This window comes from Ovis canadensis, chromosome 21 (genome assembly GCF_042477335.2).
Source record: "Ovis canadensis isolate MfBH-ARS-UI-01 breed Bighorn chromosome 21, ARS-UI_OviCan_v2, whole genome shotgun sequence".
NCBI classification, from domain to species: Eukaryota; Metazoa; Chordata; class Mammalia; order Artiodactyla; family Bovidae; genus Ovis; species Ovis canadensis.
The window spans coordinates 58,276,744-58,294,265 of record NC_091265.1 but is presented as its reverse complement, the minus strand read 5'-3'; the positions used below and the strand labels follow the sequence as shown (position 1 = coordinate 58,294,265).

General features: G+C 39.0%; 1 protein-coding gene across 6 annotated transcripts in view; it reads left to right on the top strand.

The window, feature by feature from the left end:
* ATL3 (atlastin GTPase 3) overlaps positions 1-17,522 on the top strand; it is a 44,060-nt gene extending 26,538 nt beyond the window's left edge. For all 6 annotated transcript variants that reach the window (XM_069566029.1, XM_069566028.1, XM_069566033.1 and 3 more), the window contains 5 exons: positions 9,219-9,346; positions 9,903-9,959; positions 11,038-11,109; positions 11,488-11,919; positions 12,676-17,522. In XM_069566029.1, coding sequence (XP_069422130.1) covers positions 9,219-9,346; positions 9,903-9,959; positions 11,038-11,109; positions 11,488-11,919; positions 12,676-12,762 — 776 coding nt within the window. In that variant the 3' untranslated portion in view covers positions 12,763-17,522. The remainder of the gene's footprint in view (positions 1-9,218; positions 9,347-9,902; positions 9,960-11,037; positions 11,110-11,487; positions 11,920-12,675) is intronic.

The following is a 17,522-nucleotide window of genomic DNA, read 5'->3' as shown; positions in this document are numbered from 1 at the left end:
TGGTCATTTCCTTCTCTAGGGGATATTTCTGATCCCCTGAGATTGAACCCATGTCTCCTGCATTGGCAGGTGGATTCTTTATCACTGAGCCACCAGGGAAGCCCATTTGAGCTTCTTAGGTTCCTAGTAAAATTGAAATAATAATAGCTGCCATTTTTAAAGGCCATTTGTATTCCCAGTGGTCAGTCTCTGCAGGCTGCTGTGACAAAATACCATAGACTGGGTAGTTTATAGAAAATAGAAATTCATTTCTCATGGTTCTGGAGGCTGGATTTCCAAGATCTGAGTGCCAGCAGGATCCGGTGAGGTGGTCTTTCTGGCCTCAAAACGTCTGGTTGTATCCTCTTGGGGGGAATGGGCTAGAGAGCATGGTAGGATCTCTTTCACAGGAGCACTGATCCCACCTGGCTTCACTCCCATGACCTAATCACTTCCCAAAGGCTCCGCCTACTAATACTATCACCTTTAGGGGTTAGAATTTCAACATGTGAGTTTTGGAAGGACACAGATATTCAGACCATAGCAGCAACACTATGTGGAGTAGGAAATGGCAGCCCACTCCAGTATTCTTGTGGAGAATCCCAAGGACAGAGGAGCCTAGTAGGCTACAGTCCATGGGGTCGCAAAGAGTCAGACACAACTAGAGTGACTAGCACCAACACTGCGCTAGTTACTTTTAGACTTAATGCTCCCAGTAATTCCATGGAACTGATATTATTGCCTTTATCTTACAAATGAAGAAACTGGCTTAGAAAAGTTACATAACTTGCTCAGAGTACTCAGCTAGTAGGTGGTAGGGCAGAGATCCACGTCCAGATCCTTCTTGCTCAAAGCTGTAGTGTGCTAGAACAGAAGTTCTCCTGTACTGGGCAAGTCACTTAGAGGATTTATACTGCTTAGTTACTAGAACTTGCCTTGTGAAGTGGAAGTTTTTTATTACTTTGTATTAAACATAAAATGCATAATTTTCAATTTATGTAACTCAGTGGATTCAAGAAAGTTAATATGCTCATTCAGCTTAAGATTTACATTCCAGCTGGTCTTATTATTGCAAAAAAAAAATTGAGTCTGAAAGGCTTACTTTTACCTTCTGTTTGCCGCCTGTGTGACATTTTATGTAGTTGGCAGCTTTCCTGAGTGGGAAACTTTCATAGCCTATAGGTTGGCAGTTCAGAAACCCAAGGTGGGGTCTGCCTTTGGAGAGAAATCTGCTCAGGCAACACTGGTGCTGAAACAAGAGCAGCTGTGAGGGAATTCTCTGAGTTGCTGCTGCTGCTGCTGCTAAGTCACGTCAGTCGTGTCCGACTCTGTGTGACCCCATAGACGGCAGCCCAACAGGCTCCTCTGTCCTTGGGATTCTCCAGGCAAGAACACTGGAGTTGATTCTCTGAGTTGAGTAGGTGAGAAAGTTGAGTTTGTAGGTGAGGTGTTCTTTAGGATTTTAACCCTCCATTATTAGACATGCATTTACCAAATCTGAGCTCTGGTATATTCATCACTGGTAGGGAAGCTATCCAGTGGAATCTTAACTGAAGATGGTTAAGAGAGGATGGGAGGAAGTAACTCCTCATACCTTTTGTCTTGCTTTAGGGTTGTTTCAGGTTATTGGGCATCAGTTCAGTTCAGTTCAGTTGCTCAGTCGTGTCCGACTCTTTGCAACCCCGTGAATCGCAGCACGCCAGGCCTCCCTGTCCATCACCAACTCCCGGAGTTCACCCAGACTCATGTGCATCGAGTTGGTGATGCCATCCAGCCATCTCATCCTCTGTCGTCCCCTTCTCCTCCTGCCCCAAATCCCTCCCAGCATCAGGGTCTTTTCCAGTGAGTCAGCTCTTCGCACGAGGTGGCCAGAGTATTGGAGTTTCAGCCTCAGCATCAGTCCTTCCAATGAACACCCAGGACTGGTCTCCTTTAGGGTGGACAGGTTGGATCTCCTTACGAGTAACATACATAATATACAAACATGACATTCCTCCATATTATTCAACATCTAAATATTTCAGAATATTCTGTTTTAAAATTAATTTTCATCATGTTATTCTAGGGAACAGGAAGAGCCTTTTACAGTTCTGTAACCTTGACTTTTGAAATTTTCTGTCACCCTTGGGTATGTATTTTATGTTAGTTTCCTAGGAACTGCTGTAAAAAAAATGCCATAAACTAGGTTTCTTAAAGAAATTTATCCGCTAACAGTTCAGGAGAGCAGAATTCCAAAATCAGAGTATTGTCAGGCTAGGCTCCTCCTGGAGGCTCTTGAGGGGAATCTGTCCTGTCCTTCTCTTGGTGGTCGCTGGCAGTCCTTGGAACCACTTGGCTTTAGTTTCATCACTCTGCTCTCTGCCTCTGTGGTCACATGGCCACCTTCTCTGTTCTCTCTTCTTGCAAGGACACTGCTCTTTGAATTTAGGTCCCACTTTCATCTAGTATGATCTCAACTTACCACGTCTGTAAAGCCTCTATTTTTAAATAAGGTCACATTCTGAGATTCCAGATAGACATGCATTTTAGTGGGGGACACTCCAGAGTACACAGATTTACAGGTATGAAGGGTTTGTCACTAAACATTAAGGGTGCTAAGCTTCATATTATAAAATAGGGAACAAATTCTATATAAGCAACCTTTAGTCTTATAATTATTCACTATGCGTGATAAAACGATAAAACACATTTTTAGGGTTAAAATCCTCTTTTACTACGTGGAAAGGCAAGTCCCAAAGGAAGAAATATAGATGGTCAAGCATAATTCATGAAAATATGTGTTGCCTACAATAATCAAGAAAGTGCAGATGTGTTGGTACAAATTTGTATTGTCTGTACCACAGTAGCAGCATTGTAGATGTTCACAACTTTTGACCCAGTATTTCACTTTTAGGAAATTTTCCTAGGAATTTCCTAAGGAATTATGCATATATAAGTAGATAAAAATATGTGGACAAGAATAGTACCCCTGTTGCATTATTATAACAGTGAACTATTGGAAGCAACCCAAATATATATTTCTGAGGAATTGATTCAATTACGGTACATCTCACAAAGGGCTGAAAATAAATCATTTAAAAGGAAAAAATAGATAGATGGATCCATCTGTATTTACATAGAAAGATGTTCATGATATGTTGTTAAATGTGGAAAGTGCAGAGTAGCATATATTGTATGATCCTAAGGATTTAAAACTGAATATTTATGAGGTTGTTTTTTAAAAAGGAAGGTTTTGAGAAATAAAAATTTCCTTTGTTTATTTCACTTTAAAAATATGTTAATAGTTTGCCATTGTGTGTCTGTTAAGGAAACTGTAGTCATTAGGAGGGTTGTTGATGAATTCTTGTTAGCTCTGCAAAGGTATATGTATGTGGGTATTTGTAATTTTAGGGAACCTTTAAAACAAGATATTGAAGGGTTTTGAGTGAAGAGCAAATTGAGGATGTTACATTGCAAGTAGTGTGAGACTTGTGAATATTTGGCAAGTAAGTGCTTGGCTGAGAAGCACATAAACTTCGTTGTGGGGGACCTTTAAGTAGAGTTGATAACATTTCTCTGAGTTAAAAAAATTACCTAGACATTGTATTTTCTCAAGTATATACTTGTACATTGACTTGGTTGAGATCCTGCAGCTCTGCTCTATATAACCTGGATAAGACATTAGCCTGAGAATGTTTAGGGGTAATCCAGAAAAAGACCTTCATGTAGTTTTTGTAGAACATTTAAATTTATTAAGAACTGCATTCTGAAGCTGTTTCTGCAAATGTTCCCCTAATTACTTCAGGGATTGTTTTACTGGTCTTTATTTTTTAAAAGAATAACCATTTATTCAGAGGTGAACACTTGCCAGACAGTCTTAGTTATGGTATAATCAGTGCTAAGCTGCTGCTTCCTACAGTAGTTAGCTAGGAGATTAGCTCATTTTTGAGACTCCTTTTCAACAGACACAGGATGACTGTCATCACCATAAAGAAAACTGTCTTCCTTTTTTACTAGAGCAGAGAGACGTAATACAGTAACTACTGAGACATTTAGCTAGAAATTAAACAGAAGACCTTGTAGGGAGCAATCTTCTTGGACGCCATGAGATGTTGAAATTGTATAAGTCATGCGACAGTAGTTCTTGTCTGCTCTTAAGTCTAAAACTCATATTTTGGTGGTACAGCCTTCATAGAAACATTAATTGCTGAGGGTCTGTTAAATCTGGGTAAAACCATGGACAGTACCATTTGTGGTGTCTATAGATCCTGCTGTTTCTTGCGTGAAATATTTCTGAAGCTCTCAGTCTTTCAGTGTGATGACCATTGAAACCTTTAAAAAAAGTTTTTCCGAGTGGATAATGCAGTCATGTGTTTTAAATCCCAAAAAGGATTAAAATGTATTCAGTGAAAAGTCTCTTTTTTGTAGGCTTCCAGAGTTTCTTTAGTATATGCAAAGCAAATATAAATGTGCATAAGATAGCATATTATTAATATGCTTATTTGTTTTTCACTTCAGGGTTTTAAAGAATTTGTCCCACTTTTTCTTGAAATTTTGGGGTCCCATTTTTTCACATTATAATTTATGATCCAGTTACAGTTCAATTCTGTTCAGTCACTCAGTCGTGTCCGACTCTTTGTGATTCCATGGACGGCAGCACGCCAGGCTTCTCTGTCCATCACCAACCTCCAGAGCTTGCTCAAACTCATGTCCATCGAGTCGGTGATGCCATCCAACCATCTCCTCCTCTGCCGTCCCCTTCTCCTCCGCCATCAATCTTTCCCAGGGTCAGGGCCTTTTCCAGTGATCCAGTTTGGATCCAACTTATTTTCTGAATGACTACCTGTGCGTCTCAACACTGTCGAAGAGTCCAGCTTGTCCTCACTGGTTGAAATGTCACCTTTATCAAATGTTAAATGTAGGGATCGACCCCTTTTTAAAGTTGGTATAGGGCCATATTTTGGTTCCATCCTGAGAGGACTATGAAATTATGGGTATTTAGATGGAGATCGGTATCTGTTTATTTAGGTATCTCATTAAAAAACATATTTTTTGATGTCAAGAGATCTTATGATTGATTATTTAAGATGGTGTAGAAATCAGTGATTAGAAGTGTATGTTACTACTTAGAAAAAAAAATCTTATGCAGATTTCAATTTATGAGCAATAAGTAAACTCTGATAAAATTGAAAGCATGGGGAAAAATTAATTTTATTTGACCTCTGGAATTGGGGAAGGACTCTTTAAAATTAGAAGGAATAAAAGAAATTATCAAGAAAAAGTGCTATAGTTTTGAATAAATAATCTTATGCATGTTTATAAAAAGGCAAACAAAATGGAGAAAAATTTCAGTTATCATAGTATACATAAAGAACAATATATTTATTTACTTGCTGAAGAGTATCTAAGATAAAGGCCCTAAAAGTTCACTGAAAAGGTAATCAGCTGATGAACAAATATGGGAGAGAGTTTGGCCTAACAAGTAATAAATAAAAGCAAATTAAAAGAATGATCTGCTGTTAAATTTTTAAATATGCTGTGTGATATCCAAAAGAATGCATCAGGATTACATACAAGAAAGAATACACATAATGCGTATATGTAAGTTATGAAATATAATGAATATCATCAACCCACTACCCAGCTTACTATGAATATCTGGAACTAGAATTGGCACGCTTTCTGTAATGGACTAAACGAAATGTTTCAGACTTTGTGGGCCATACAGTTACTTAGATCTACTTTGTAGCAAGAAAGCAGCCATAAACAATTGTATTAATAAATGTACTTGGTTATATTTCAATAAAACTTTATTTATAAATATAGTTAGCTGTCATATTTGGCCCAAGGGCTGTAGTTTTCCAGTCTTTTATCAGGAACATTATCAGTGCTGTTTTATATATTTGTATGGTTCTTTCCTTCTGCCTGCCTCTCTGCAGAAATAACTACTATTCTAAATTTTGCTTATGCTGTCTTGTCCTTAAATTTAAAAAGTTATTACTTGTGTGTGAAGTGAAAGTCGCTCAGTCATGTCTGACTCTTTGGGTCCAACCCCATGGACTATAGTCCACCTGGCCCTTTGTCCATGGAATTCTCCAGGCTGGAATAGTGGAGTGGGTAGCTGCTCCCTTCTCCAGGGGATCTTCCCCACCCAGGGATCAAGCCCAGGCCTTCCGCACTGAAAGCAGGTTCTTTACCAGCTGAGCCACCAGGGAGGCCCTTGTGTTTGATTCACTTAACAGTCTTTTGCTAAGTTTCTTCAAATTTTTTTTTGAACTTTATAAAAATATAGTATGTGGCCAATTTGCGTTTTCACTGTGAGCTTTATTTTTTATTTTGTTTTCTTTTAAATTAATTTATCTATTTTAATTGGAGGCTAATTACAATGTTGTTGTGGTTTTTGCCGTACACCAGCATGAATCAACCACGGGTGTACATGTGTCGCCCCATCCTGAACCCCCTGCCCACCTCCCTCCCCACCCCATCCCTCTGGGTTGTCCCAGAGCACCAACTTTGAGTGCCCTGCTTCATGCATCGAACTTGGCACTGGTCATCTGTTTTACATATGGTAATATACATGTTTCAATGCTGTCCTCTCACATCGTCCCACCCTCATCTTCTCCCACAGAGTCCAAAAGTCTGCTCTTCACATCTGTGTCTCTGCTGTCTTGCATATAGGGTTGTCGTCACCGTCCGTGTGTGCTTAATTTTTAAGGCTGTCTGTATTATTGCATGTAATTGTAATTCATTCAGTTTCATTGTAGGATAACAGAGCCTTCTGTGAATATAACAATTTATTCTCAGTGGAAGCTTGGGCTTCTCCAGATTTTTTTGCTATTAAGAATAGCACTGCTATGAACATTCTTGTGGATGTGGATATATGGGACTTTCCCAGGTTATGTGCTTAAAAGCGGGATTGATGGATAATTGAAATACATATATCTTCACCTTAGGTAATGCCGAATTGTTTTCCAAAGTTCTTATTCCAGTTTACACTCCCTTCATCAGTGTTATAAAAATTCCCATTGATCCATATCCTTGGCAACACTTGATGTTAACAGCCATCTTAGTTTTGTTAAATTAGTGATTATAGAATAGTATCTCATTGTGATCGTAAATTGCATTTCTCTGATTACTAATGGGGTTGAATATCTTTTCATGTATTTATTTCCATTCACGTTTCCTTTCCTCTGAAGTTCTTCTTGTCTAGTTTTCGATTGGGTGTTCTTTCTCTGCAATGTCAAGATTCTGTATGTCTGTTTTAAGTTGTGAACCTTATATTCTGTCTTCCATATCTTAGTTTTCTTCCGATCTCTCTCTGCTGTTCTTTGTTATATTATTCAGATTTTTTTTTTTTCCTCCAGAGGAGATTTGATATGTGTTTGCTTCTTCAGGGAGCCAGGGGCTTACCATCCCAGGACCATTGCAGTCCCGTTTCAGGATCCAACTTAATTCAGGAATTATTTTTGCACAAAGTTTGTTACCCCATTATAGTGAATGGCCTCAAATGAGCCACAGCTTCACATGTACTTAGCTCAGTACTCTGGTTTCAGCTCACTCCCCACCTACTCAGCCCCTTGCAGCTCTCTTTTTAGACTTTGTAGACTCTCGTTGTAGACTTCCAAGTCTACAATGGAATAGAATATATCTTTCGCAGGATTTTGTTAGGAAGAAGATCCCTTCCGATAATCTGATGTTTAGTACTGTCAGAAGCAGAAGCTGCAAGATACGATTTTTCGCCAATCAAGTCAGTAAAGGTTTTAAAAACAATAAAAATCTCGTGCGTTCATAGTAATGAACAAGCCTTCTCATATGTTGGTGATAGGAATATAAGTTGGTACAATCTTCTACAAAAGCAGTTTAGCAATATATAAGAGCCTTAAAAAGGAAGGGGAGAGTATTTTAAATGTGAATTTTGATTGTCTGATGGTGGATTTTATGGATGGTTGTTATTTTTTAAATAGTTTTGAATATTTTGCAGAAATTTATATTTTTCTCACATACCTAGTAATTCCTCTTAGAAGACCCTATAATCTTTAGAGATAAAATAACCTGAAGTTTTTTTCTGCGGAGATTTTTATGGTGATCCTTGTAGCTGGAAAAAATTTAGTAAACCACTTTTGTTTTATTCAGTGCTCTATCCCCAACTCGTACAACAATGCCTGCCACGAAAAGGTGGTGAAAATCTGTTAAATGAATACATAAGACTCTCCATTTTGTAAACTTGGGTTATGCAGTGTTAGGAGTTCCTACTTGTATGTGGGCTCCTGTCTACTTTATTTTTGGCTAATAGTTTGAATTAGTTGAATTCAGTAACTTGAATTACAAAGATGCTGGATCATATAAATCAGATTCCTTGCATTTTCATACTTGGGCCAGCTAGTTCTCACTTTGAGGAAAGAACTCTGTTTAATAGCTTCCCGAACCTTCTGTGGGAACTCTATAGTATAGAAGCTGGAAAGAAGCTGTCATGTTTGCTGAAATAGTAGTCTTTTCCCTTTGCGGTGGCCCAGAGAAACTCTCTGAGGAGAGAATAGAAAATAAATATCATGAGATTCAGGTGCTTCTACTTCCTTTAACGTTAAGAAAATGAACAAAAGTAAAGCAAATGGATAAATAGCGATTTATTTAAGGGGGAGAGTGAGGGTGTGGCAAAAGCCTGGCCTGGGAGAACCTGAAGGGTTGATAAGGATTTTCCTGAAGATGTGTTAATGAAATTCTTTTTTTTTTTTTTTAAGATTTTTTTTTTTTTAATATGGACCATTTTGAAGTTTTTATTGAATTTGTTACAACACTACTTCTGTTTTATGTTTCGGCTTTTTGGCCACAAAGCACGTGGGATCTTAGTTCCCCGACCAGGGATTGAACCCCCACCTCCTGATTGGAAGGCGAAGTCCTGACCACTGAACTGCCAGAGAAGTTCGGTAAAATAAAAAGTAAAATTTCTTGGACGTGTAGGGAGTAGACGTGAATCTCGCAGAGTGAAAACCAGGGTAGCGATATTCTGCGTATTCTTTATGGACTAGAGAGGACTTAATACTGCAGAAGGGAAGGAGTCCGCACAGGCACGTGAGAACAGAGACCCGCAGCAGCCTGGTCATTGCCAGAAAGGGCCAGGCTCACAGTCTGAGACCCTTGCCCCTCCCTTTCAGCTAGAGATGTTAGAACAACCAGATGGACCGAAGATTGCGCTTTATGCTCCCCTTGGCTGAATAAATCTGTTTGGCTTATTGTTTCCTTTTTCTTGGTCCTGCGGACAGACATTGCCAGTGAATTCAAAGAACAGTTACAGACACTGATACTGCATGTATTAAACCCAGCCAACTTAATGGAAAAGGAGATCAATGGCTCAAAAGTCACCTGTCGGGGACTGCTGGAGTATTTTAAGGTAAATATGGGGTTTTCATCATTAAAATATTTGACTTTTGGTGAAACTGATATAGGTTATGAACTAGGTTTCAGACTCCATTGTCCTTCCAGGAGTGGGCCACTGGGTGGCAGTATTGGTCTAGGCACCAAATGGATGTTCTCTGCACTCTCTTAGAGCAGTGGTTACTGTGGCTAAAGGAAGACTGTTCTCACGGAAGATGGTGTGGAGAGGAGGTGGTTAGGAAGTCGCTGTGAGTGCGAGACGGCACCTAGATGTGACACGGCTACCTCACGGCGGACGGTCACTGCCCGCAGGCAGTGGTGAGGCCAGCGTGCATGGGGAGTCTGGCGGGAGCCACAGCCTTGGTAGGCGTGTGCTGCTTTGAGAACATTTTTAGTTAACTAAAAAAATGCTAACATGCACTCAAAGGTGTGCTGTGTTTTTGCTAATTCCTGGGTGTGGATCTAGGTCTTTAGGAAAATGCAACTGTATGGTCACTGTTTCTGAAAAGTAAGCTGCAGTTAAATATGACAAATGGCGTTTTTCATAATTGTTTTTATGTTTATATTCTAAGGCATATATTAAAATTTACCAAGGAGAAGATCTCCCTCACCCCAAATCCATGCTTCAGGTAAGCAGTTCTTTGACAGTCCTGGTATTTCCCCTTTTCTTTTTTTAAAAAACTTTTATTTATTTTTGGCTGTGCTGGATCTTGCTGCGCGAGGGCTTTCTGGAGCGGGGCCCGCTCTTCGTTGCAGTGACGGGGCTTCTTAGTGCAGTGCCTTCTCTTGTTGCAGGGCCTGGGCTCTGGGGCATGCAAGTTAGTTCAGTAGTTCTGGCTCACGGGCTCTAGAGCATGGGCTCAGTGGTTGTAGCACACAGGCCTAGTTGCTTTGTGGTGTGTAGAATCTTCCTGGACCAGGGATCGAACCTGTGTCCCCTGCATTGGCAGACAGACTCTTCACCACTGAGCCACCAGGGAAGGTCCCTCTTTTTCATTATGCTGAGGTCTGTTCACGTTTAGCATGTTTTCAGCAGTGTGACTGCCTTCAGATGTTCTTGTCTGTATTCATGGTGGTGGAGTTAGAACAGAACAGCTTCCCCCAAAAAGTACTGTATGCAGGTTAAACATGCCCCACTCCGTTAGACAAATCGTTCTCCTGTTGCCTGTTGTCTGTTTTCGTAAAATGTGTCCTGACTCATCTATTTACTAATCAGGTTTTTCGTTTTCAGCAAGTTTTATTATCAACATTTTGATGTTTTCAAGATGTCATTTTGTGAATACATACGATTTCTGACTTACACGTGCTGAAGATAAGGTGGTTTATTGCCAAATGTTTATTTCTTTAGTAGACAAACGTTTTCACAAAGGGAGTTAGCGTGTAAGATTGGTATTGTAAAGATAATTTTTTTCTCTTCTGAGTTACATCTATTTCTTAACATACAAAATAGAAGCAAAGGAAATATTTTCAGAGGTTTAGTTTTATGACAAAGATTCTTATGTATGAGAATTTTTTTTTGGCAGAAAATCTGGCAGAAAAGGTGTATTTTATTTAATCAGTTGGACTTTGTGGAAACCTGAAAAATAACAGAAAAATCATAAAGAAGGAAGAATGGGGAAGAGAGTGAAACAAAACGTCTGTTTGGTTGTTTGTGGAAGAATGTGAAAAGAGACAGAATTTGTAATTTGTGGTTTCCTTTCTTAAAAGGCCACTGCTGAAGCCAACAATTTAGCAGCTGCAGCCTCTGCCAAAGATGTTTATTACAACAACATGGAAGAGGTACGTTGGGCATAAGTCTTATTCTGAAATATCTAACCTGGGCAATATTTTTAACTTCAGAAGTCCAAGCTTGATCCTGCTTGTCTTATGATGATGAGGCAACATTCAGGTTATCCTGGTTTTTGTGGCCTTTTAATTACGACCCTTTCTAAGCAAGACTTTCTTACAGTGTCACTGCTCTTGCTGATCAATATCACCCTGGTTAGTAAGTGTGCTTTTCAGAAGAATTGAACGCAGACTTTTATTGATCTTAGTCATCGTTGTAAAGTTCGTTTCTAGTATCTTAAACTTTTCTAAGCTTTTCAGCGTTTTCACTTGTTTTATTTGGCACTTGTTTCTGAAGGATTCTTGACCGCGTTCTGTCTTTATTCTTGTCAGGTTTGTGGGGGAGACAAGCCTTATCTGTCTCCAGACATTCTAGAGGAGAAGCACTGTGAATTCAAACAGCTTGCTCTGGACCATTTTAAGAAGACGAAAAAGATGGGTGGGAAGGATTTCAGCCTTCGTTACCAGCAGGAGCTGGAGGAGGAGATCAAGGAACTCTATGAGAACTTCTGCAAGCACAACAGTAGCAAGAACGTCTTCAGCACCTTCCGGACCCCCGCAGTGCTCTTCACGGGCATCGTGGCTCTGTACATCGCCTCCGGCCTCACTGGCTTCATTGGTCTTGAGGTGGTGGCCCAGCTGTTCAACTGTATGGTTGGACTGCTGTTAATAGCGCTTCTCACCTGGGGGTACATCAGGTACTCTGGTCAGTATCGTGAGCTGGGCGGTGCTATTGATTCTGGTGCAGCGTATGTATTAGAGCAGGTAAGTGGTGCCAGCCCAGGAGGCTGACAGTTGATAACAGATAGGTATCCATGCTTCTATTGTAAAATATCTCCATTTGGAAGAGTTCAATAGTGATAGAAGGCATGAGAAATACGCCTTTTTTTTTTTTTGATAGGCCTTGTATTTTATTACTGTTCTTTAGGATGTTAATGTTTATTCCTAATATTTTGTTTCCATGCTTAAAACCTGCTCATTAATGCAAAAAACTTTCCAAGTTAATATACATTGTGTTCTTCACGGGAAACTTAAATACGTGTTCATCAGACATAATTCCTGTGTGAGTATCTCCTACATCCAAGCTTAGTTTGCTTCACTGAAAGTCATGAGCTTTGAAAAATATGAATTTAGCGAAATGTTCTGTTTTGAGATCTGCCAGCGGATGGCATCTCTTTCACTTAAATCGCTTCATCAGACCTGTGGCCCTTGACAGTGGCATGATCTCCAGGTTTACAGATTTGAGACTCTGCTTTGTTTTTCTGAGTAGCAGGAACAGATGAGTTAAGTTAGAGGCTTGTGGTGAAGGCTGGCGCGCTGCCCACCCACTAAAGGTTCAGCTGACCTACTTTCTGGGGCATCAGCAGCTGCCACAGGCTCCCTGACTCCTGCATTTTCATTCCCTAACTTTCTGTCTCAGTGTAGACAGAGATTTTTGAAAGTTTGTCTGTAATGGCTTGCTCTTTTGACACTGAGCTGTAATTTTATTAACTGACGTGTTGAATAAATGGACTCTTGCAGGCCACCTCTCACATCGGTAATTCCACTCAGGCTGCTGCAAGGGATGCAGCTGCTGGGAGACCACCCTCGGATAAAAAAGCTCAGTAGCATCCTGATGGGAGGATCGGACGAGAACCCTTCTAGCTCCCTCTGATTTCTGGGCTTCTGCCACGGCCACAGGCCAGGTCTCCAGGAACGCAGACCCGGGACCATCTGGGAAGAGCCAAAACATGGAACTAATAAATGAACAGACCTCTCCTGTGGTTTCAGATTCTTAAACACACTTCCATTTCTCTTGGAAGCATTTCTTTTCCTCGCTGGTGTAGATCCAAGCTTGTGTCTGTTTTCTTATTACTCTCTGCTTTGTGCACTTTATGGGGGAGAAAGCTAAAAGAACAATGGAAATGCGATTTTAAGTCCTTTATGTGCCGCTTAGTGCCTTTTAAGATTGAACCCATGCTTTCGAGGACTTAATCGGGAGGAAATTGAGGACACGCACGTGAAAGACGTTATTTTGAGATGAACTGTCAGTTTGTTTGTACCATACTCTTTTGAGAAGGATTCCTTTTTAAAAAGTTTACAAAACTTGGCAAAAGCTTCAAAACTAAAGACTGACTAAAAATGATGCTATTACAGTTTTTAAATCTTATGATATTAGAGAATTGTGTTTGCCACATAATATGGAAAAATTGTATTTAAATCTACCGTACACTGAAATTTAAGGTCTGTTTCCTGGCAGGCTGGCAGTTTTGTTAGAACATATTCTGGGTTTTTTTGTTTGTTTGTTTTTTTGTTCATTCATTCCTATAGCTTCTTTCTAGAAAAGAGGCAAACATGCCTTGAAAAACCAGAGCTGCTCATAATAAAAGGAATGAGTTTAATACTTTAAGGAAAACACTTGAGTTTAAATGAACCATGTGACCTCTGATAAGTCATCTGAACTTGTGCCTTGGTCAGACTCACTGATTGTAGGTCTATAACACATATGTGTATTGTACATAACTCACACACAGTTGTCATTCATGAGAACAGAACTTTATCGAGGGCTAGAGGAAGGATTTTTACCAAACATGCTGCCTTTAATTGATGTCCTATTTCATGTGGCTTAGCAGTACATCAGGTCTTTATCCACAGTGTTTATTTGTAGTCTCCTGCTCACGGTCTGATATTTTTAATAATGAAGCTAAAACTGTCAGTTTTATTTAGTGAATCATCTTTTATGTAACTTTATACGTGACTAGTCTGGTAGCTTTAAAATATCTTTGGCTTAGTAAGGACCAAGTCCCACCCAAGTATGCATATATAATACCTAGAAAATATAAAAATTCTTTATTTACCTTGATTGTGTGATAAAAATTTTTGTCTATCAGTTGCCTTTTCCTTTGTTTATCATGGTGAATTGTTGTGGATTCTAAAGCTTCATACAACTTGCCTGCAAGTATTTATATAAGCATTCAGGTATATGAGCCTTAATTCTTTTTTTTTTTTTAATTTTAGTTTTTTATTTTTTAAATTTTAAAATCTTTAATTCTGCCTTAATTCTTAAGATAATTTTTTTTGTTGTGGGAGGGAGGTAGGGAGTTTTAGGCACATTCCGAGTGTAAGTTCTATATTCGTGAAATATGAATGGATGGTGGAAAAAAGTCTTTTCTAGTCTGTCATATCTTTATCAAAGAGTATTTTTCTTGACTATTTTAACACTTTACCACTCAAGTATTTTTATAAGTTTTGAATTAATTCTAAGTGTTTAATGTATTTTTCATATTTACATACCATCTGGCCCTGAAGTTCTTGCTATTTTTTTCAGTCATGGTTAAATTTTAGAAAAATTCCAACTAGTTCTAAAAACTGTTTACTTGCATATCAATAATACTTAGCTTTATTAAATTAAAACCTTAGTTTTGAAATTTTGGTGCATTTTCAGGTGGCCTGTCATCTTCCTGAAGATTGATACTTATTTGCTAAAGGCCTTACAGATGTTGACATACTTAGCTTTTAATGCACTGTATAAGCATGTTTATAGGTTTCAGAAGAGTTGTCTAGAATTATCCTACTTCTAATGATGAGAAAAGGATGCTGTTTAAAACTTGTTTCAATACTAAAATACTAGATTTTTTAAAAATAAAAAAACAAGCAATCATGTATGATTTAATGAAACCTTAGAATTTAGTTACTGTTTAAATTCACCAAATTTCTGTTCTGATCATAAAGGAATAACTTTGTTTAATTACCCTGGGGAAGCCTTTTTTTTTTTTTGGTCTTACTTATTCTGCCTCTGGAAATTGTTTATAGTTTTCTCAGTGGGGATTTTTATGAGTTTTCCTTTGGCCTCTCTATTTTTTTTTTTTTTTTTTAAGAGAATTGATGACTATATCAACTTTTCCAGTAAAAGGTGCATTCTCATTGCTGGCTGTAAGTAGTCCCGGGGAGGTTTATGACCAGGTTGCAAAGAATGCCTTTTTCCTTTTACCTCCCCTCAGCTGTTGCTTTGTGGGTCAGGGACATTACTTAGGACCATGAGGTTTTCCTGGTGTTTGTTTCTCTGCCACTTTTGCCTTTCCATGCAAGCATTTTTAGTTGGCACATTCCTACTAACATATAAAAGGTTTTCAGAATTTTCTATGAAAAGAATTCATTATCAGTTCAGTTCAGTTCAGTCACTCAGTCGTGTCCGACTCTTTGTGACCCCATGAATTGCAGCACGCCAGGCCTCCCTGTCTATCACCAACTCCCGGAGTTCACTCAGACCCTTGTCTGTCGAGTCAGTGATGCCATCCAGCCATCTCATCCTCTGTCGTCCCCTTCTCCTCCTGCCCCCAGTCCCTCCCAGCATCAGTCTTTTCCAATGAGTCAACCCTTCGCATGAGGTGGCCAAAGTACTGGAGCTTCAGCTTTAGCATCATTCCTTCCAAAGAAATCCCAGGGCTGATCTTCAGAATGGACTGGTTGGATCTCCTTGCAGTCCAAGGGACCCTCAAGAGTCTTCTCCAACACCACAGTTCAAAAGCATCAATTCTTCAGCGCTCAGCTTTCGTCACAGTCCAACTCTCACATCCATACATGACCACTTAGGAGAGGTTAAATGTTAAGTTGTTGTTTTTAATACTTCCAGTTAGCTTCTAAGTAAAAATAATAGAATCAAAATTTCAGTTCTTTTGCTGAGGACTCTTTCTAGATTGATGTGTAGACAGAATGAGGGAAAACGATCATGTAAGATGATGAATCAGCCTCAGAGTCATACCTTATTTTAGCAGTATCCCAAGAAAGCTGTCGCATGGAGGTCTCTGTGGTTTCACACTTGGTGGAGTTGCTTATGAGTATTGTCTTTGTTTTACCTGGTCTTTCCTTTTTTGCTCTTTCATGAAGTAAAATGCTTTAGGTGAACAAACAGACAAACTGCCTTGTGCTGGCAGTGCATTTAACAGGCCATCCCCAGCATTCCACCTGGCTTATGAAAATGGTGTCTTGAATAAGTATGACAGAAAAATTACGTGGTTGATTTAAGTCCAGGCAGAAGTGATTAAAAAACAAATAGTTTTATTTTTCCCTGGTTTTTTAAACAAAAAAATGTAACTTGTATGGATATCGTAATAGAGCTATTTTTTTCCCCCATGGAACTATTGAAATGTAATTTAGGATTATTTAGAATGGCTGCCATCTAAGGTAGCCAACACAGGTTGCATCAGTTGGCTTAATGTTTAGATCCATCAAAATTTTAGTCAAGGAATAGGAGCATGGTGAAGAAAAGCTTCAGTTACTAACATACCAACTATTTGTGTAAAATGACATTCCGAAGCCCATTTGTAAGAGACCGTTTGCAGTTGAATAGTTTTCCTTCTGTGAAGTCATATTGTAGCTGTGTTTTGAATGGTGGCTCTCTTCTATCTTGACCTGCATGAAACAACCCTGGGAGGCATTCAGATTGCTAGCATTGTACCCAGGGATTGTCTCAGTGGATCTGGGTCTGGGTTGTGGCCCTGGAATCACCACTTTTAAAAACAGCATCACAGGTGGTTCAGAGAGCACAGTGGGAGAGACTGCTCTGAGGGAAAGTGCAATTCAGTGCTGCCTGGAGGCAAGTGGACACCTTTTGCCTGAGATTCAGAATAGGTGGTCTCCTGCCAGATACAATCACTGAGAGTTTAGTGTTAGGAGTAATAAGGATGCGTTTGGTCCAGAGGATTACCCAAGCTCTATGAAAATGTTTCTCTAAATTAGAAAGACCTAGTGCCTTCTCTGGAAAATGAATGGACAAGTATCCTATTTACCAACAGGTGTACTTAGGATTAAAAAAAATAGTTTGAAAGTTGTTTTTCTTTGAAAAAGCAAAAATTTAGCACTGTGACTTGAACCTCTGAATCTTTTCATGCACAGAAAACCGTAAGCCATAAGTAAAAATGAGCAAAAAGGACAGAGAGGATCATCATTTTGAAAATTAGTGACAGAGTACCCCTTACGAGGGGCCTTCAAAATTAAGGGCAGAAAGATGTTAGAAGAAATGTTTCTTCTTGGGAAAGCAGTCTCACATGCCAGAACTAAAATTATAAATATAGTGTTCTTATGACCAGGGGAAGATGCATCTGATTCCCAAAATGTTCCAGTTACATAAATGCTGTCATGGACTTAAGCCTTAAAGGAGTTAATACTAATTTTGAGCATATACAAAATTTCTTGTCTGATTTCTCTTTTCTTTAAGAAAATGATTTGTTAAAAGCACTTTCTTCCTCCTAGACTTTTTGAATGGCTTTAAAATTTAATATACTTTTTAAAAAGTGCAATGGATTAGATTATGCTATTAGTATATCAAAAGCATGTTTCTGTTTCTTAGTTTTAAGGTCATTTAATGAAATAAAGATCACAGCACCGTG